Consider the following 19,310-nt stretch of genomic DNA (forward strand, 5'->3'; position numbering starts at 1 on the left):
TTTAGATTGGCATGGATAAAGGGGAGGCGTCAAGGGAGAGGAAATTACTTTATATTTTTTATGCCCCCTTTTAACATTGTACTTGTCAATCTAACGAACCAAACAGACAAGCATTACAACACAGCTTATAAACCCCACTTTGAGCAGACACTCTGAAGGGATGAGCCGGTCTGCCACAGTAGGCTTCCAGCCACTGATCCACAGTCAGCCAACTTTACCCCAGCCCTATCCTCCTTCTGAAGGTGAAAACTGACACTAGATCTGCTTTTGAAGCAATAATGTCTGGCATCTTCTCTCAGGAGGCACTGTTTATTCCAGCTCATTCTCACCCACAGGAGGAATGTCAAGGGGACAATCTCAATTGCTTATACCTCGCTTCCTTTCTCCCCACCGCCTCCTCAAAAGTCATTGGACGAGAAAGCCAGAGGTCCCTCCCCTCTGACCTTCTCCTCCAATGGGGTTTGAGGAAGTGAGGAGTTGCAATTGAGATTCTCCCAAGGACTGTTAGAAAGGCAAAGGGTATGTGGTGTTGACATAATGAGACTTTACAGCTGTCATCCATTCCTCAATCTCTACTTAATATGACACAGTCAGTCATGACTGTAGAATTATCAGCACCAGTGTTCAGGCCTATCTGACTCAAACCAATGCAGCCAGGAAAACCTAGAGCCAGTGACAATGTTTTCGATGCATCCACCATGCACTCTACCTCCTGTGCCATAGAAGTCCAGAACTACTGGCAGAGACTTCAGGGCACCTACATTTTGGGACCCTGCATTCACATAACAAGGAGTGTCAGTACAGTAGTCACAATGTGAAACACCTAGATTAACAGCAGGGGAATACTACAAAAAGAGAAGGTTGGTGATTGATTAAAAGGCTTCCTTAAAAAAAATGTATTTACAAATATAACACACCTACTCATTTCAGGGTTTTTATTTTGACTATTTTCTACATTTTAGAATAATAGTGAAGACATCAAAACTATGATATAACATATGGAATCATGTAGTAAAAGTGTTAATTCTTCAAATTGCCACCCTTTGCCTTGATGACAGCTTTACACACTCTCTCAACCAGCTTCACGAGGTAGTCACCTGGAATGCATTTCAATTAACTGGTGTGCCTTGTTAAAAAAATATATATATATATATTTAACCTTTATTTAACTAGGCAAGTCAATTGTGAACAAATTCTTAAGTTACAATGAAGGTCTAACCCGACCAAACCCGGACGACGCTGGACCAATTGTGTGCCGCCCAATGGGATGTCCAATCATGGCCGGATGTGATGCAGCCTGAAGATAAACTTTTGTTAAAAGTTAATTTGTGTAATTTCTTTCCTTAATGCTTTTGAGCCAATCGGTTGTGTTGTGTCAAGGTTGGGGGGTATACAGAAGATGGCCCTATTTGGTAAAAGACCAAGTCCATATTATGGCAAGAACAGCTCAAATTAGCATAGAGAAATGACAGTCCATCATTACTTTAAGATATGAAAGTCAGTGAATACGGAACATTTCAAGAACTTTTAAAGTTCCTTCAAGAGCAGTCTCAAAAAACATCAAGCACTATGATGAAACTGTCTCTCATGAGGACCGCCACAGGAAAGGAAGACCCAGAGTTACCTCTGCTGCAGAGGATAAGTTTGTTAGAGTTACCAGCCTCAGAAATTGCAGCCTAAATATATGCTTCACAGAGTTCAAGTAACAGACATATCTCAACATCAACTGTTCAGAGGAGACTGTCTGCATGAGGCCTTCATGGTCTAATTACTGCCAAGAAACTACTACTAAAGGACACCAATAATAAGAAGAGACTTGCTTGGGCCAAGTAACATGAGCAATGGACATTAGACCGGTGGAAATCTCTCCTCTCGTCCGCATGTGAATTCCCACTATGAAGCATGGAGGAGGAGGTGTGGGGGTGCTTTGCTGGTGACACTGTCAGTGATTTAGAATTCAAGGCAGACTTAACCAGCATGGCTACCACAGCATTCTGCAGCTATACGCCATCCTATCTGGTTTGCGCTTCGTGGGACTATCATTTGTTGTTCAACAGGACAATGACAAAACTCACCTCCAGGCTGTGTAAGAGCTATTTGACAAAGAAGGAGAGTGATGGAGTTCTGCATCAGATAACCTGGCCTACACAATCACCTGACCTTAACCCAATTGAGATGGTTTAGGATGAGTTGGACCGCAGAGTGAAGGGAAAGCGTCCAACAAGTGCTCAGCATATGTGGGAACTCCTTCATGACTGTTGGAAAAGCATTCCAGTTGAAGCTGGTTGAGAGAATGCCAAGCGTGTGCAAAGCTGTCATCAAGGCAAAGGATGGCTACTTTAAAAAGTCTCACTACTATCATCGGTTACACTAATTGCAGTGTGTCTACATAACCTGGTTCAATAATTCATGACATTACCCTGAGGAGGGCACAGTGATGCTGAAACGTTGGTAAATACACATTAAATTGCTGGGAGATTATACATGTAGTGTGCAACTATTTTGATAGTTTATAGTTTATTCGCCTTTAGTCAGCACCTCCACACAAACTATTATTCTGGGTGTGCGCCAGCTCATGTTTGTTTTATATATCTACTTTAAAAATCTAAAATATATTTAGAGTTGTTTAACACTTTTCTACATGATTCCATTATTTCATAGTTTTGATGCTTTCAGTATTTTTCTAAATGGACAAAATACAAAAAAATGAAGGACTTGAATGAGTATGTTAGGTATGTCCAAACTTTTGACTGATACTGTATGAGGTATTAACTGTCACATACTACTGAATATCAACTATGACGCTGTCGATTTTTACAACATCACAATTGAATAAGAAATAGTAAAGCAAATTATACAAATGTCGCCAGACTTTTAAAAACTTTTTGGAAAGGGTGATAAAATGTCGCGACATGCGCAATGTCCTCCTCTGCTCTTTGTGGTTGTCTCAACCAATAAAATCTCGCTCTGGGTTCCTGCTTCTAGCTTCCATTACACCACGACACGCACCTCCACCAGTTAGTAAGCGGTGTCGGTTTAAAGGCTTTTGACCACCTAACTATAGTGCCATGAACATAATCAAAAAATAATTTACAGTAATATAATATATCAACTGTATCTTTAAGGTTGGTTCATTCATTCGGAAATTGACAAAATAAGAAAAGACGAGCGAAACCTAAGGGACGTCGACAAACCGGCAAACAAAGAGATCCCTTCTCGACGACAACATTTTTCCTCAATATTCTTTAGTTATGAGTCATGTGGCCGTCGAAAATTTACACGGTCTAGAACAGCAGGTGAGTTTTCGGTATTTATTTTGATTTGTGTTCATATCTATAACACGTAGAACGAGTCTGAAAATGCAGTCGTGGATACCAAGCTAGCTGGTTAGCTTTGCTCGCTAGCTACGTTAGCTGTAACTGCGTGTGTTGTCTAATCTCTGGGTAAAATGGAGGCCGGTGGGTGATAATGGTTGGTGACGATGGCGGTGCTTCACGTTCAACAATTCAGTATTTCTCACAATTGGATTGATCCTTAACTATACCTCTAATACATGCAATCTAAACCCTATGTTCAATGTTGGTGACTTTATCTTGCTTTTATTCACTTGAGCTGATTGTTAGCCTGCTTGCTAGTTTGGCCTCTAGTTAGCGTTAGGTACTTACGATAACATGAAAGCTAGCTGGCTACATTTTCTTCTGCGTCACTGTGACATTGTTTTATTCCCGAATGAACAAAGCGTGTTTATGCTTTGCACAGTTGCTGGCTAGCAACGACTGCATTGTTTGGGTTTGTGTTGTGCTATAGATTTTGTTGCCATGTTAAAGAACATGTCATTGTTAAGTCAACCAGTTGTTTTTTGTCACCTGTAATGTTAGTCCAGCCGACAGTATCCAGGGAACCACTCATTCATTTGGTATGGAAGCATTATAAAATGAGTTGCTGTAACTGCATTTGCAAATGCAACATTTGTCTGTTAAATGTGGTCAAACGTGGAAGATGAAACCTAACATAGTTAGTAAGCTGTCATGACATTTTCTGATAGTCAGCAGATGCTTATTTGACATGTGCTTGGAAGTGTGAAAGGATGTTGGGTTGGTGGGGGCCAATTTATTTTGACACAGGAAATAAGACTCCCTTTGAGCCATGTTGGTCACGCTCCTTGATAACCTGTATTTGTCTGTTAAAGCAAAGGACTCGAGGGGGAAGAACTTCGGTAGCCGTATATACATTTGAGCAGAGAATAATCCAGTCCAGCTCTGTAACGTTAATTGGAGTGTTTTGTAAGGGTGTTAGGCAACGAAATCAAGCTATGGTTCTGGTGTTACACTTTGTATTCCATGTTATAGAGAAGCTTCTCATGAACACACAATACGTTATTTCCTGATGATAGGATTTACCATTGCTGATATCAAATGTTCAAGTGATCTAAAAGGTCGAATCCCTAGTCATTGAAGGCACCAAATCACAACACATATTGTCCAATATTTCAAGACCGGGTGGTCATATTATTAGGACCTTTTCGGGTCTGATGTAGAACAGATTATTCAAATAAAAATAAATGATTAATTTAAAATGCGCTGTTATGCAAATTAGGCACTTCATATGCAAACCAGGCAGTACATAATACATCATTACTGTAATTTACACACACACAGTCTAATGGCGTCTGCATGCTTCCCATCCGCAATAATTTGGAACAGTTTGTACAATTATTATAACATTGTTACGTTTTTCAGTTTTTTTCATCTGCAATTCACGCCCCATGGTCTGAATGGTCAGCAGTATGGATTCTTCAATGAAGTGTGTTGACATTCCAACGAGTAATATTTTTCACTTTAGAAATAATGCACCAATAATCTTTGTTAAAACGTTTTTGGCAACAACATCAATGATTTACAGATTTCTTGAGCTGTCTATTTTGACCAAGTGGCTACGGCGTCTGAAGATGGACAAAAAGTACTATTGCATATTTTTTCTAGTTTTTCAAGCGGCCTTTTAAGAGTGTATACGAGCACACTCATTCAGCTTGTGACGCATGCCGAAGGCTTAAGACACTTCTCAGCATCCGCACACACCACACACTTCTCACTAAGTCTGAACTGTAACACGGAAAGCTACTGGTCTAATAACGTACACTACATGGCCAAAAGTATGTGGACACATGCTCGTCGAACATCTCATTTCAAAATCATAGGCATTAATGTGGAGTTGGTCCCCCTTTGCTGCTACACCAGCCTCCACTCTTCTGGGAAGGCTTTCCACTAGGTTTGAGAACATAGCTGCAGGGACTTGCTGCCATTCAGCCACAAGCATTAGTGAGGCCGGGCACTGATGGTGGGTGATTAGGCCTGGATTGCAGTCGGCGTTCCAATTCATTCCAAAGGTATTCGATGGGGTTGAGGTCAGGGCTCTTTGCAGGCCAGTCAAGTTCTTCCTCACCGTTCGCCCCAAACCATTGATGTATGGGCCTCGCTTTGTGCACGGGGGCATTGTCATGCTGAAACAGGAAAGGGCTTTCCCCAAACTGTTGCCACAAAGGTGGAAGCACAGAGTCATCTAGAATGTCATTGCATGCTGTAGCGTTAAGATCTCCTTCACTAGAAATAAGGGGCCTATCCCAAACAGTTAACAGCCCCAGACCATTATTTCTCCTCCACCAAATCTTTACAGTTGGCACTACTCAAACCCAGATTTGTCCATCGGACTGCCAGATGGTGAAACATGATTCATCAAACCAAAGCACGTGTTTCCACTGCTCCAGAGTCCAAAGGAGGAAAGCGCTACACCACTCCAGCCAATGCGTTGTGCATGGGGATCTTAGGCTTGTGTGCGGCTGATCGGCCATGGAAATCCGTTTCATGAAGCTCCCGACTAACAGGTCTTGTGCTGATGCTTCCAGAGGCAGTTTGGAACTCTGTAGTGAGTGTTGCAACTGAGGACAGATTTGTACGTGCTTCAGCAGTCCCGTTCTGTTAACCAAATGACTTGACAGAAAGGTGGCATGTTATGACAGTGCCACGTTGAAAGTCGTTGATCTCTTCGGTGAGGCCATTCTACTGCCAATGTGTTTGTCTATGGAGATTGCATGGCGGTGTGCTTGATTTTTTTTATACACCTGTCAGCAACGGGTGTGGCTGAAATCCACTAATTTGAAAGGGTGTCCACGTACTTTTGTATTATAGTGTTTCATAAAGTACAGTATTGGGGTTTTTGGACATTGGGTAACAGCTGATACTTTGTTTAAAAAATGCTATGTTTTTTCTTTTAGTGATAACAGATTTGTTTACAGCATTTCTAACATTTTTAAAACATTTATTTATATATACCGTGGTCCATTATTTCTCCCACATCGAACACCCTATTTTTGGTTCTGTATTCCTGTAGCCCAGGGCTGCCCAACTTTCTTCCTGGAGATCTACTGTCCTGTAGGTTTTCAGTCCAATCCAAATTTAGCATATCTGATTCAGCTAGTTAATAAGGTCTTGTTGAGCAGCTAAATGGTAGAATCAGGCGTGTTAAATTAGAGTTGGACGGTAGATCTCCAGGAAGTGGGTTGTGCAGCCCTGATCTAGCCTATTGGCAGTTTTGAGTGTCTGCCTTGTAAGAAATAATATTTTGTTGCTTGCAAAGGTACACCCACGGTAGACTGCTCTGCAAAATGTACAATTGAAACTTACTGTATGGATTGTGGTGGTGGGGGGCAACGACACTAGACAGGGGAGTTCCCTGCTTCACATATGTATAATGGGGGAAGCACTGTAGTATAAGGGATATTCATGTCTTTCTGCTTTCTGGAGATCAACAGTTTGTCACACTTTATTTGGATAGTGTGACCATCTGTTGATAAGCAACTTCCGGCGTAGGTTAGGGAAAGGGTTGGGATAAGTGTTAGGGTTAGTGGATTGGTAGTTGAAATGATACTGTAGAGCATCTATAGATGGTGTTACCCCGTTTTTGTCACCCTTTGTTTTGCAGCTTACTGTCCTATGTGCATGTTTAGAATGACAATTATCCATAACAGTGTTTACAGTAGTATTTAACTATACGTTTCATTTTCTATTTCAGCTTGCTGTCCTAGGCTTGAACAATGCTGACGGGCAGGGTGGAGGCACTGGCAGTAAGTGATCTCTACTCTTTGAGCCAAAGGACATCTAGCTTGTGTTATGGTGATCCTTTTCTTTTTGATCACTTGGTCTGAAGCAGCCCTCACTTATCCTTTCCTTCAGGGCCATTGGGTGGTTCAAGGACTGAATATAACCCCCCCAGGTTGCCTTTTTAATACTTGTCAGATGTTTTCAGACCTTAGAAGTGGTCTGAAGTTGAGCTGAGTTAGTGTTCTGAGTTATTGGTACCATCCAATCACGGGCCCACGAAACATCCCAGTTTGACATCACTGGCCTTTGTGGGAAAGAGACTAATAATAATAATAATATATGCCATTTAGCAGACGCTTTTATCCAAAGCGACTTACAGTCATGTGTGCATACATTCTACATATGGGTGGTCCCGGGGATCGAACCCACTACCCTGGCGTTACAAGTGCCATGCTCTACCAACTGAGCTACAGAAGGAGTACTAGAGTATGGAGCTTTAAAGTATTGGGATTGACTCACATTTCCATCAGTATTACTAGGTTCATTTAGGTGTAAGATGCCATCAAGTGATTTTAATTTCACTTGTTTATTTTTAGCCAAATCATGCTCTTATCATTTATGAAATGGCATAAACGCCATTAATTTTTCAGTTTCCTTATTTGGGGTACAAGACAGTTTACATTTTTTATTTTATTATTTGTTTAATCAAACAGGCCAGAGGCTACTTAATACCTATTAAATTAAAGGGATTGAGACATCCCTAGAATAAGACTAGGAACCCATTAGACCTTTGACGTGTTTGTGTACAGTACTTCCCTTGTGTTCACAAGTCTGTCTCTCTAGGGACCTGTTACATTCCACCTCATTTACGGCACCAAGAGGCTTCCAAAAATGGTAAGTGTCGTCCCCCCATCAACACTAGCACCTCTATGAGGTATGCCAGTTGGACACCGTAAAAATACCCTGGCCCCCTAGTGGTCAAGAATGCCATAATGCATTGTGGTGGCCCATAATAAACATTTCACTAAATTGATTGAGCAAGCAACAATGCTGTGAAATTCCCTCAACTAAAAAGCAGACTATTATCTTTAGTTTTATCTTGACCATTTATTCTCGCTGGGACATGGTCAGCTAGAGGGTGACCTGGATGTATTGATTTTCTCCACTATTTGGAAACAATGGCGTAAAGGTTGCGTTAGAATCCCCATCTTATACAGCCAGCTGCTTGTTTTTATTTAATCCCAAAAGTCACTACAGGAAGACAGACACACAACCGTGCATATCCATTGTCCTGGAGTCCATTTTGTGACAGCATCTGGAAACTGCTTTGACAAACCATCAACCACTCCATTTCCCTGCTCTTACTGGCCAACATTCGCTGTACATCGGCAGCATGTTTTCATCATGAAGCTCCCCCCCATGATGTTTTTTTTTTTGCAGCAGATGCTTTCTCTAGACCGAGCGCTTTGTCAATGGCACCAGGAAGCTGTAAGTCCCTTTACAGTTTGCTGTCCTCTCTTTGGCTGAGGGAAGCTCTGGCATTTTTTTATTGTAAATGTTATCTTTATTTTATTCTGCATGTTTTAATTAAATTGCCTACCAGAACAGTGGTCTCACTCAATTCGATTAGAAAACAAGGCCACGTGCCTTTAGACAAGGGGACTGGAGGCTCTCAAATTACGTCTTCAAAACCACATTCCCATGGGTGAAACGAAGACATGACTGGCTGTTTCCTGCATTAAGGGTGTTGGCATCCTCTCACATGCTTACATTTTGTTCAAACACAAAACAGCCTCCATTAGTTATGTCATTCCAACATACTGCTTAATTGCAAGTTTCCATTTATTTGTGTGGAATTTGAAGTGGTAGGTTTTTAGCAAATTAATGCTGCTTTCATAACAAATGTTCCTTAATCGGGACCCTAGTTAATGAGCCAAATTATTGACTTGTGTATACTGTTTTGTATGGCTTGTGCATTGTTTACTGGGAAAATAAGCCAGGTCCATTTTAATTGAATTATTTCCCTTTTCAGAGGCATCCATGAGGTAACAAGTGGTGGGTATCTGGGATGTTAAAGCCAAAGGAACCAAGAAGGGCGTGGTTCCATTGTGCCCCTAACTCCTACTAGCTCTAAAGGACCTCAACACATTTCTTACAGCCATCCAGGTCGTTCTAATCTGTTAACATAGAAAGGTTAAGGGGAAGTAGCTAGAGGCTGAAATGGAACTAGGTCTACTTGGTCCAAATGTCTCTTCCTATAGGGTCCGTTACTGCCTACCGCTGTTGTTCCCTTGAGTAAGGCACTACCTCTAAGTGCTCTAGGGGTACTGCTCTGCCGCTGCCCCTGTGTTGCTCCCAGCCTGTGGTGTCTGTGAGATTGGGTACTGTGACAGCAATAACTAAAGAATATCTGTGCAAATGGACCAATAAACAAAGTATTGTATTGACTGCGTGTGAGGAGGAAACCCTCTTATACATTGGGAGTCACCATGTCTCCCCTCTTTCCTTTCTGTTTTTACCCAAGATATGCCTGGCGGTTGGGACGGCGGACGCAGCAACGGCTTCGTGCAGAATGGTTACCATGACAACCGCATGAATGGGGGCAACCGGTACAACAGTGGCCCGCCTCGCATGGAGAGGGGCAGGGGGGGTGGAGGTTTCCGTGGCGGCAGGGGCGGGTCCTACAACCCGGTACAGCCTATGCAGAATGTCGGCATGTTTGGAGTCTACGACAACAAAGATGGCGGCAGCTGGAACACGACTAAAGATGCTTACACCAGCTTTGGCGCGCGTCCTGATAGGGGGAAGTCTGCTTTTTTCAACAACGGCGGGAGTGCGCCCCGAGGAAGGTGAGAACTAGATAATTCACTTCCAAGCCCTTAGCCAACAGTTTTCAGGTTCCTCGGAGTCCAGGGCTGTACCATGAGGCAACTCATTAGCAAGCTAGCCCTTCCTGACCCCTGTGGTTATGTTATGCTTGACAGTTACCAGCGTGGAGGGTTTGGAGGCAGTGGAAACAGCCGCTGGGTGGAGGAGTCCAGGGATGACGAGGACTGGTCCAAACCCACTCAGGCCAATGAGCGCCTGGAACAGTGAGTGGTAACCTAACCTACCCCCCTTTCTGCATACTAATGGTATTTCAATAATGAGGAGTTAACAATGTCATTTTACAATACATAACTATCCGCTGTCCCTGTCCTTTATCAATATCCCCTCTCGTTAAAATGGTCAAGTAGACCTTTCTGTTACTTTCCTGACCTTCTGTGTTTCTGCTTCTCCCCAGGGAGCTGTTCGCTGGTGGCAACACAGGGATTAACTTTGACAATTACGATGACATTCCTGTTGAGGCCACTGGCCAAAACTGCCCCCATCACATTGACAGCGTGAGTCCCCAAGTATTCTAGCCAAATAACCCTGTCTCAGATCCAGTAGCCCTCGTGTCCTATTAGTCAGCATTTTGTTAGTATTCTTCAAAACCAGAAGTGTTTCCCATGGGCTCTACTGAGCAGCTTGTGTGGTGCTGTTGATCCCCCTACACATACCCCCCCCCCTCCCTTCCCTCTGAAACAGAGTTGCGTGAAAGCTGTTTGGTGCTCATTTGAGTGACTGGTTCGTCTTTGTATTTCAGTTCCAAGACGTAGAGATGGGAGAGATCATAATGAGTAACATCGCCCTGACCCGCTACACTCGGCCCACTCCGGTCCAGAAGTACGCCATTCCAATTATCAAGAACAAGAGGGACCTGATGGCCTGTGCCCAGACAGGTTAGAACAAGACCAAACTACAACCACTCCAAATTGGATTGGTCTGGAGAGCTATATGCAGATATGACTTACGATAACTGTATTGTACTGTAGTTGATTTAAGTATAGGTATATGACTAATATAAACTGTGGTCTCTCAGGTTCCGGTAAGACTGCTGCGTTCCTGTTGCCTGTACTGAGTCAGATCTACACTGAAGGCCCAGGAGAAGCCCTCGCTGCCCAGAAGTCTGGAGGACAGGACAACGGAAAGTATGGTCGCCGTAAGCAGTACCCCCTCGCTCTGGTCCTGGCCCCCACCAGAGAACTGGCCCTGCAGATCTATGAAGAGGCCAGAAAGGTAAGCAACTGCCCCTCCCCCACACCCGGGATGTTATTTGCGGGTGTAGCAAAATGCTTGACACATCCACACACAGAGGACAGACATCCCATCAGCATCAATACCAGCTAGGTCGGTAGCGGTCTGCCAGTGGGCCTCTGTCTCTTTGTCTCGGTTTTTGTGTTGACGGCCAACCAGCCAAGGTTGTAATTAAGGAACTGTAGTGAAACACACAATCATTGTTTGTGCTCTCCTTTCTCCTCTCTTGTCCCTTTCCCTGCCTTCTCTCTCTGTACCCTGTATTCCCTCTCTCCCTTCTCTCTCCATCTCTGTACCCCATATTCCCCCTCTCCCTTCTCTCTCCATCTCTGTACCCCGTATTCCCCCTTCTCTCTCCATCTCTGTACCCCGTATTCTCCCTTCTCTCTCCATCTCTGTACCCCGTATTCCCCCTTCTCTCCATCTCTGTACCCCGTATTCCCCCTTCTCTCTCCATCTCTGTACCCCGTATTCCCCCTTCTCTCTCCATCTCTGTACCCCGTATTCCCCCTTCTCTCTCCATCTCTGTACCCCGTATTCCCCCTTCTCTCTCCATCTCTGTACCCCGTATTCCCCCTTCTCTCTCTCCATCTCTGTACCCCGTATTCCCCCTTCTCTCTCTCCATCTCTGTACCCCGTATTCCCCCTTCTCTCTCTCCATCTCTGTACCCCGTATTCCCCCTTCTCTCTCTCCATCTCTGTACCCCGTATTCCCCCTTCTCTCTCTCCATCTCTGTACCCCGTATTCCCCCTTCTCTCTCTCCATCTCTCCTGCTGTAGTTTGCATACCGGTCCCGTGTGCGTCCTTGTGTTGTGTACGGAGGGGCTGACATTGGCCAGCAGATCAGAGACCTGGAGCGTGGCTGTCACCTGCTGGTGGCTACACCTGGACGCCTGGTGGACATGATGGAGAGGGGCAAGATCGGCCTCGACTACTGCAAGTGAGTAGACCTCCAACATGCTGGACTGCTGGCAGACTGAGCTGTCTGAGATATAACTTTTGGTTCTTGACTTCATTGTTTTTGAAGAGGTGCAGACAAGTTACAAAGCCCGAGGAACCCGTCACTAGGCACTTTACCTAGAGGAATAACATAAGCCTTATTCATATTGGATTAGTTTTACTGGGGGAGATGGGAGTTATCTAATTATGTGAACAAATCACCACATCTGTAATTTAAGTCCTGTCCATATCTTCCATGTCAGTCATTTTTAAATTGCAGGAGAGTAATAAATCCAGCTGGAAAAAAACTATCATTTTTCAACTATCTCCTGATGCAGCTTATTAGACTACTGATTAGTTGAATTGGCCTGCTGGACAGGAAAGGAATACTACATGCCCATAAGTCTCTGACTGATGGGAAAACAGGTCTACAGCCAATCCCTGACTCTGTCTCTGTTAGTTACCTGGTGCTGGATGAGGCTGACCGGATGTTGGACATGGGTTTTGAGCCCCAGATCAGACGCATCGTGGAGCAGGACACCATGCCCCCTAAAGGCATCCGTCAGACCATGATGTTCAGCGCTACCTTCCCCAAGGAGATCCAGGTACTCACACCCACATGGTGTTCAACTTCCTTTCCTAAAGAGATCATGGTACATGGACAATAATTGTTACTCTCCAGTCCCCATAATTGCTTATGTATTTGTCAAAAGTATTGTGTTTAATGAGGAAAAGTGTTATTTGCCATATGTCCTCTCTCTGGTGTATTAACCCACCTTTCCACACACATATAATAAACTGTCCTCCATGTTGGCTCCACAACAATAACACAAACCCCTCGGTCAGATCCTGGCGCGTGACTTCCTGGAGGAGTACATCTTCCTGGCGGTGGGACGTGTGGGCTCCACCTCCGAGAACATCACCCAGAAGGTGGTATGGGTAGAGGACGGTGATAAGAGATCCTTCCTCCTGGACTTGCTCAATGCTACAGGTAACTACCTGGACTATACCGGTCACTGGCTCAACCCCCTCTCCCGTCCCTGTCTGTTAGTGTTACTTACTGGAACTTTTACTTGTAGTGCAGGGTTTCTCAAAGCTCATCCTGGGGACTCGATCACTGTTCTGGATTTTATTCCAATTGAGCAACAATTGTATATACATTGATATGTGGTTGGTAAGGGCATTCAGTTATCTGAAGGAAGCTTTGATTGGTTGAAATTCAATTTAAATGAAAACTTGCGTGGACAGTGGGTGTTTGAGGACTGGTGTTGAGAAACCCTGTATTTGAATAGTCCCTCTGTCTAATGAGTATGTTGACTTGATCAGTTGGGCTAGGTGGAATCTGCAACGGCATTATTTACCAACATCCGCTAACTAAAATCTAACTAAATCCTGAAGCTAATCATTGTTTGAATATGCGGACATGTCTTTGATAGGACAACTTCCCAGCAGATTCCACCTGCTCCTAACACTTGGCTAGTTCCTGATTTTAAAGCTTGTCAGATGTAAGATATAGATCTTAGAAGATGGGTAACCATTCAGCTGGGATGGTCTAGTATTGATTGCATTAGGTATTCTGTTCTTTCAGATGGTCATAAGCCTGGGTTGTGTTCAGTGGGCAGTTTGTGTGTTGAACGTGACCCAGTGTTGGTAATGTCATAGGGTCAGATGTGAGGTGAAGACTTGTATTCTAGCTTAGGCATGTTGGCTATCATAAACTTACCCTGCCTAGTATCCCCAACCCCCAGTTACTCCTATGCAGAGCCATGTACACAGAGTTCAGGAAACCATCCTCCATGTTGGCACCAAATGTTCCTCAACAATAACATTCTAATAATGAGGTCGTATTGGAACTTGTTGGTACCATTAATGGCGGCCATTGGGTTTTCTGAACTCTGTTGGCTAACCTCCCCCTTTTTAATGTCACTTATGAACTGTTGAAACTGCAATGAGTTTATCATCGGGTTTGGTTTTATCCAAAGTCATTCCGAGCGAAGTTCAGGACAATGCAGGTGAAAACATAGAGAAACCTGGTAAGTAGGAATTTATTATTACTAAAGTGGATGTAGAAGCTTGTATCTCATTTCATATTTCAGTTTATTGATTTATTGTTTGGCCTGTATTGGTTACCCATATTAGTCATCCATTTGTGTCCAGACGAGAAGGTCCCGTTGGTTCGGATCAGCCATCTAGTGTGGTTGTCATTGTGAGGTCATTCGCTGTTTTGAAGGGTGTTGTCTCCTGTGTGTGTGTGTGTGTGTGGGGGGGGGTTGATTTGGGAATCTGACTGTTGATTTGCCTTGCCCACACCCTGCTTGCTACTGCAATCATATGCCATTTCCTACACGTATGCTTTTGTTATGATGGCCATGGCAGCTTGCAAAACGTTCACTGCAGGTAGAAAAATCAATATGATCCACTATTCTGCCAGATGGAGAAACATGTTCAAACATATCTCATCTGAATGGCCTGTAACATTTTAAACATTTTGAAGAAGCCCTCTGGTCATCATGCATCACGACCCACTGTAGAGTAGCCCGACAGCTTTAGATATGCAGCTTTTCTTTGCCAGAGCCTCCATCTCAGCAACACTGGATGTTTCTCCTCTCTAAACACCTGTGGTGATTCAGCCCCCTCCTTTCCTCTCAGATCCTCAACCACAGGGGGTAGTGGGTAGATGCTGTTTCCATACCTGTAATGTCTCCCCTGGGGCTTGTTTAGGAGGGTTCTGAGCAAGCACTGAACGTTGCAGATAGAAATGCCACGAATAGACCTGACGCTAACCCTCCCCATGTCGGAAACCGTTTGTTATACAGAATCAATTTCTATCTGAACACTTTTAAGCAGTGACTCACCGGTCATCCTTCTCCTTCCCAGGTAAGAACTCTCTGACGCTGGTGTTTGTGGAAACCAAGAAGGGAGCGGATGCCCTGGAGGACTTCCTGTACCGTGAGGGTTACGCCTGCACCAGTATCCATGGCGACCGCTCCCAGAGGGACCGAGAGGAGGCTCTGCACCAGTTCCGCTCGGGACGCTGCCCCATCCTGGTTGCCACAGCGGTGAGTCTGCAAGCTGACATTTTGGTTTGAATTCTACAGCTCTGTTACAGGTCAAATATATTGGTTGACAAATGATAAAGCGAAACACTAGATCTTTGGCCTCATACTGTTCAAGGCCTGGTCTTTGTTTTGCAATATGGTTGGATGTTGGGGTCATTTAAAAAGGGAGCGAACATGCTTCTGTTCAAACAAGAAGGTCAATAGTTGTATTCGGTCTTGTGTACCAGGTGGCTGCCCGTGGCCTGGACATCTCCAATGTCAAGCACGTCATCAACTTTGACCTGCCCAGCGATATAGAGGAGTACGTCCACCGTATTGGCCGTACTGGACGTGTGGGCAACCTGGGTAAGCCTCTACAACATTCAAGAACTCTCCACTCACCACTCAGCGACACGTAATGCACATTTTTTTATTTAGATAACTATTTGGCTGTAACATGGTGAACCCTCTCCTCTCCCAGGTCTGGCCACGTCGTTCTTCAACGATAAGAATGGCAACATCACCAAGGACCTTCTGGACATCCTAGTGGAGGCCAAACAGGAAGTACCCTCCTGGCTGGAGAGCCTGGCCTATGAACACCAGCACAAGAGCAACACCCGCGGACGCTCCAAGAGGTACACACACATGCTTACATACACAGTCCTACATAAAGGAGCAGAAGTAAAAGGGTTTAGAGACGATTCACTCTCTTAATCACCGACTCATCCTCTGTTTAGGTTCACCTCTGGTGGCTTCGGAGCCAGGGACTACCGTCAGACCAGTGGTGGCGGCAGCACTGGAGGGTTCGGGGGTCGTGGTGGACGCCAGCCCACTGGGCATGGAGGAAACCGTGGATTTGGTGGCGGCGGTAAATATCCATTAAAACAACAGTAAATATTACTGTTGGTCTGTGTCATAAGAATTGTGGGATAGACCAAGTCCAAGAGTTGGTGTTTTTAATTCCAACCATGCTCCAACACAGTCCTTATTCTCCTTCTAACACTGTCTTGATTCCCACCCCACATCACAGGTGGCTTTGGAGGCAACTTCTACAGCAGTGACGGCTATGGAGGAAACTACTCTCATCAGGGGGGAGTGGACTGGTGGGGCAACTAAACATCCCTCTAACCCTATCTCCCTACACCTTCTTTCTCCTCCCCTCACCATCGCAGTGGGTCGCACCACGCCAAACTCACTGATAAGGAAACCACATGTGTAACCTAAGCCAGACTATATAAACCCCCGTGTAGCTTCCAAACAGACTGCAGTACATTACCAGCTGTGATTCTCTGACCGCTTTTCCAAAAAAATGGAGCTGAGAGACGGGGGACCGAGTGGACAGTTTACCAAGAGGAAAGCTGGAGCCACTGAGCGATTCCTAAAGAAACATGGCACCGCCAGGCTCTGGAATCATCGTGTGGCCGCCCGTAGTGACTATAGCGTATTTAGGATCTTGGGACTTGCAGTTATTTTTTTTTCTTTCACTACAACTGCTTTTTCTTTCTTTGTAACAAAACAAACTGAGGATCATTTGTTTGTAAATGTACTGTGCCTTTAACAATTAGATTGTTTTATCTGTATTTTCTTTTAAGCGTCATAACTGGCTAAAACCTGGCCAACAAGAACTAAATTATATATTTTTTGTTTTGGGGTTTAAATGTGGTTTTGTTATTTTATTCGGAAGGAAAACAAAATAGGCTTGAACTAAATATCAAACCTTGGCAAACACTGAGATGACATGACTTTTGAGTGAGTCATTTGTCCATTTGAGATTCAAATTTGTCACAGGGTAATTTGATGGCTCAAACTAGCTTCGACCGCATGTTGCAGCCATCCTATGAGAATTCCACTATAGGTTTTCAAACCCTTGTGTGACAAAAGTGCACTTCAAGGAAAAAAAAGAGTTCAAAATATTTTTCGCTCACTCTATCCTGGAGAGGAATATGGTAGTCTTCACTAAACGAGCCATTCCAGTTGTACGATTTTAAAATTGAATATTTTAAATGGTATGTCCATACATACAAGCTATTTGAGCAAGTCGATGCTCAAAGTTCAGTTCCCCACTAACAAATTGACTTGGCATTGTGGCACCTAGTGAAGCAACTTCTAGCTGCCTGGTGGGTGAATTTAGTTTTTGATTGAGCTTTTTTACTTAAACATTTTGAAGGATGGAAATTGACAAATCTCCATCCTTCTGAGAGAATGTTTCTTAAACTGGTCAATTCTAAAACGGCACTTGCCATATAGAAAGTGAAGTTTGAATGGTTGCCATAGGACCACACAGTAACCTGGGTGGCTTTGCTTTTTGTCAAGGCCATCCTGGGATGAAATACGCATGCAAGTGTTGTTGTTTTTTGGTCAAGGAGTTTAAAAAAAAAATGCAAAAGGAAATTCTGCAGCAGGCTTTTATTTCATTACAAAATGTCGTTCTCTTACACCTTTTAATTTAGTTCTCTTTTTCAAGCTGCGTTCGAATCCGAAGGACATTCTCGGGTTAACTGTTTAAAGACACAAGCTCTTCCTCCTCGGAGAGCGTAGGAAGGTCAGAAGTTACGGGTTAAGGGTCAGCAATGTACAGACGAGCAAACTGAACTGCACACGTAGCAAAGGGTGATGGGAAGTGCAGTTTATTTACCAGTGCACCATTTTAAGAGGCAATGACGTTTTCCTGTGTATGCTGGCTGGTGAATCTAGCCCATGTGACCCGGCCAAAGACTGGGTGCTTTATCTATCCTTTATTCTGACACAGAACCAATGCAGCTATTCTTCCCTTTGTAGGGTTGGGCCGCCTTGATGTATTATGTAAAACCACTGGCCAGTTTACTACTATAGCTGGCATCCAGGCTTCCTCCTTAAATAGGAGGGAGGCCCAACGTTGGCTAGAAAATGGCATTTTAAGTGCAATAGGTATATATTCTCAGTGTGTCTGTTGTGCCTTGACATTTTGAATCAATAAGTGAGGTGGTGGTTATGAAGCAGATGCACTGACAGTATTGTGTTAACTTAAGATTGAATGGTGCTACCTAAGTTAGGTCTAGGCCCCTTTGATGTTAATGGACATCAAGTTTTCCAAAAACATTTTATTGCACATCTAGAGTTTTATATAAATGTCTTGAGTGTGTGTCCTTAAAGCTTCCGAATTTTGTGTGTGAGGAGATTGTGAAAAACGCAGCTTGTTTACGAAAGGGGAAGGGTTATCACTATTTAAACCAGGATTTATTTGGGACCAGGGGTTAGTTCAGTAGCAGTCTGAGAATTGAGCTATTTGCACACAGATTACTAGATTCTACTTTTGCTGCTAGTTTGTGTAATTTATTAAGCATTTTTGAGAAATATTTATTTTTATAAGCCTAAAGTGATAGTTTAAGAAACTTGACCAAAAGACAGTACAAAAACACTGGCACTTGAATGTTGAATGTCACCGGTATGCGTGGAAATTTATATTTTTCGGGGTAGTGTGAGCTTTTTAATGTCAGTCATATTGGACTCAAATCAAAATCCACACCTGTTACTTATAGTAGTACTGGCCACATGGCCTCACCGTCTAATCAACCTTAACGTTTAATTGGCGAACAAAATTCGAAACAAACAACCAATGCCAAGGTTTGGATAAAAGTGATAACATTTTCTAAAAAATATTGTACCAGTGCAAGAAGTGTCCAGATTCTCTCCAATTCAATTTGCTTTTCCTTGTTTTTGAGTTGTTTTTTTTCCTCCCCCAGCGAATGTCTGGCACATGGTAATCTTAAGGGAAAAAAACGTGGTTCTGCTCTGTTGTATATGCATATTTGGGCTTCTGTGTGTGTTCTGTGGAGTGTGTGTGGTGAGTCTTACAGTAACATTGGCTGACTGAGTCTGAAAAGTAAAGGTTTGGATGAAACGTATGAATGGAAATGTGAAGCTGCAGAGAGGAGAGGTTGGAGAGCTTTCGGCTGGCCAGACACTCCCCTGAACGCCACTGAGTCGCCCACTAGTTTGTATTTGCTTTATGTACTAGTTTAGAGGCTGTGCACTGCACGAGAAAACACCTGTGCATTTATTGTATGATTTTACCAAAATTAAAAGTTTTGACTTGCAAATACTTAACCAACTTTTGTATTTTGTCTTTGCATATCT

The 19,310-nt window shown here is 43.7% G+C and overlaps 1 protein-coding gene across 6 annotated transcripts; it reads left to right on the plus strand.

Moving 5' to 3' along the window:
- Positions 1-2,972: 2,972 nt before the first annotated feature.
- LOC124010914 (ATP-dependent RNA helicase DDX3X-like) lies at positions 2,973-19,273 on the plus strand. 6 transcript variants are annotated; one of them, XM_046323707.1, is made up of 18 exons: positions 2,973-3,296; positions 7,069-7,120; positions 7,941-7,991; positions 8,538-8,585; positions 9,622-9,946; positions 10,082-10,189; positions 10,381-10,480; positions 10,726-10,861; positions 11,002-11,198; positions 11,997-12,157; positions 12,617-12,761; positions 13,003-13,147; positions 14,139-14,189; positions 15,034-15,215; positions 15,443-15,560; positions 15,676-15,829; positions 15,932-16,062; positions 16,225-19,273. In XM_046323707.1, exons 1-18 carry the CDS (start codon positions 3,252-3,254, stop codon positions 16,308-16,310), a joined length of 2,235 nt encoding a protein of 744 aa, XP_046179663.1. In that variant the 5' UTR covers positions 2,973-3,251; the 3' UTR covers positions 16,311-19,273. The 6 variants fall into 6 exon arrangements, with proteins under 6 accessions (XP_046179663.1, XP_046179664.1, XP_046179666.1 ...); XM_046323708.1 differs by having other exon boundaries at positions 8,541-8,585; XM_046323710.1 differs by lacking the exon at positions 14,139-14,189.
- The last annotated feature ends 37 nt before the right edge of the window (positions 19,274-19,310 follow it).

This window comes from Oncorhynchus gorbuscha, linkage group LG23 (genome assembly GCF_021184085.1).
Source record: "Oncorhynchus gorbuscha isolate QuinsamMale2020 ecotype Even-year linkage group LG23, OgorEven_v1.0, whole genome shotgun sequence".
NCBI classification, from domain to species: Eukaryota; Metazoa; Chordata; class Actinopteri; order Salmoniformes; family Salmonidae; genus Oncorhynchus; species Oncorhynchus gorbuscha.

Bases quoted from the DNA above. Each gene is read 5' to 3' on its own strand.
- LOC124010914 (XM_046323707.1), top strand. From the start codon at position 3,252: ATGAGTCATGTGGCCGTCGAAAATTTACACGGTCTAGAACAGCAG. The intron at 3,297-7,068 runs GTGAGTTTTCGG...TTTCTATTTCAG, and splicing joins TACACGGTCTAGAACAGCAG to CTTGCTGTCCTAGGCTTGAA. The intron at 12,762-13,002 runs GTACTCACACCC...CCCCTCGGTCAG, and splicing joins CCTTCCCCAAGGAGATCCAG to ATCCTGGCGCGTGACTTCCT.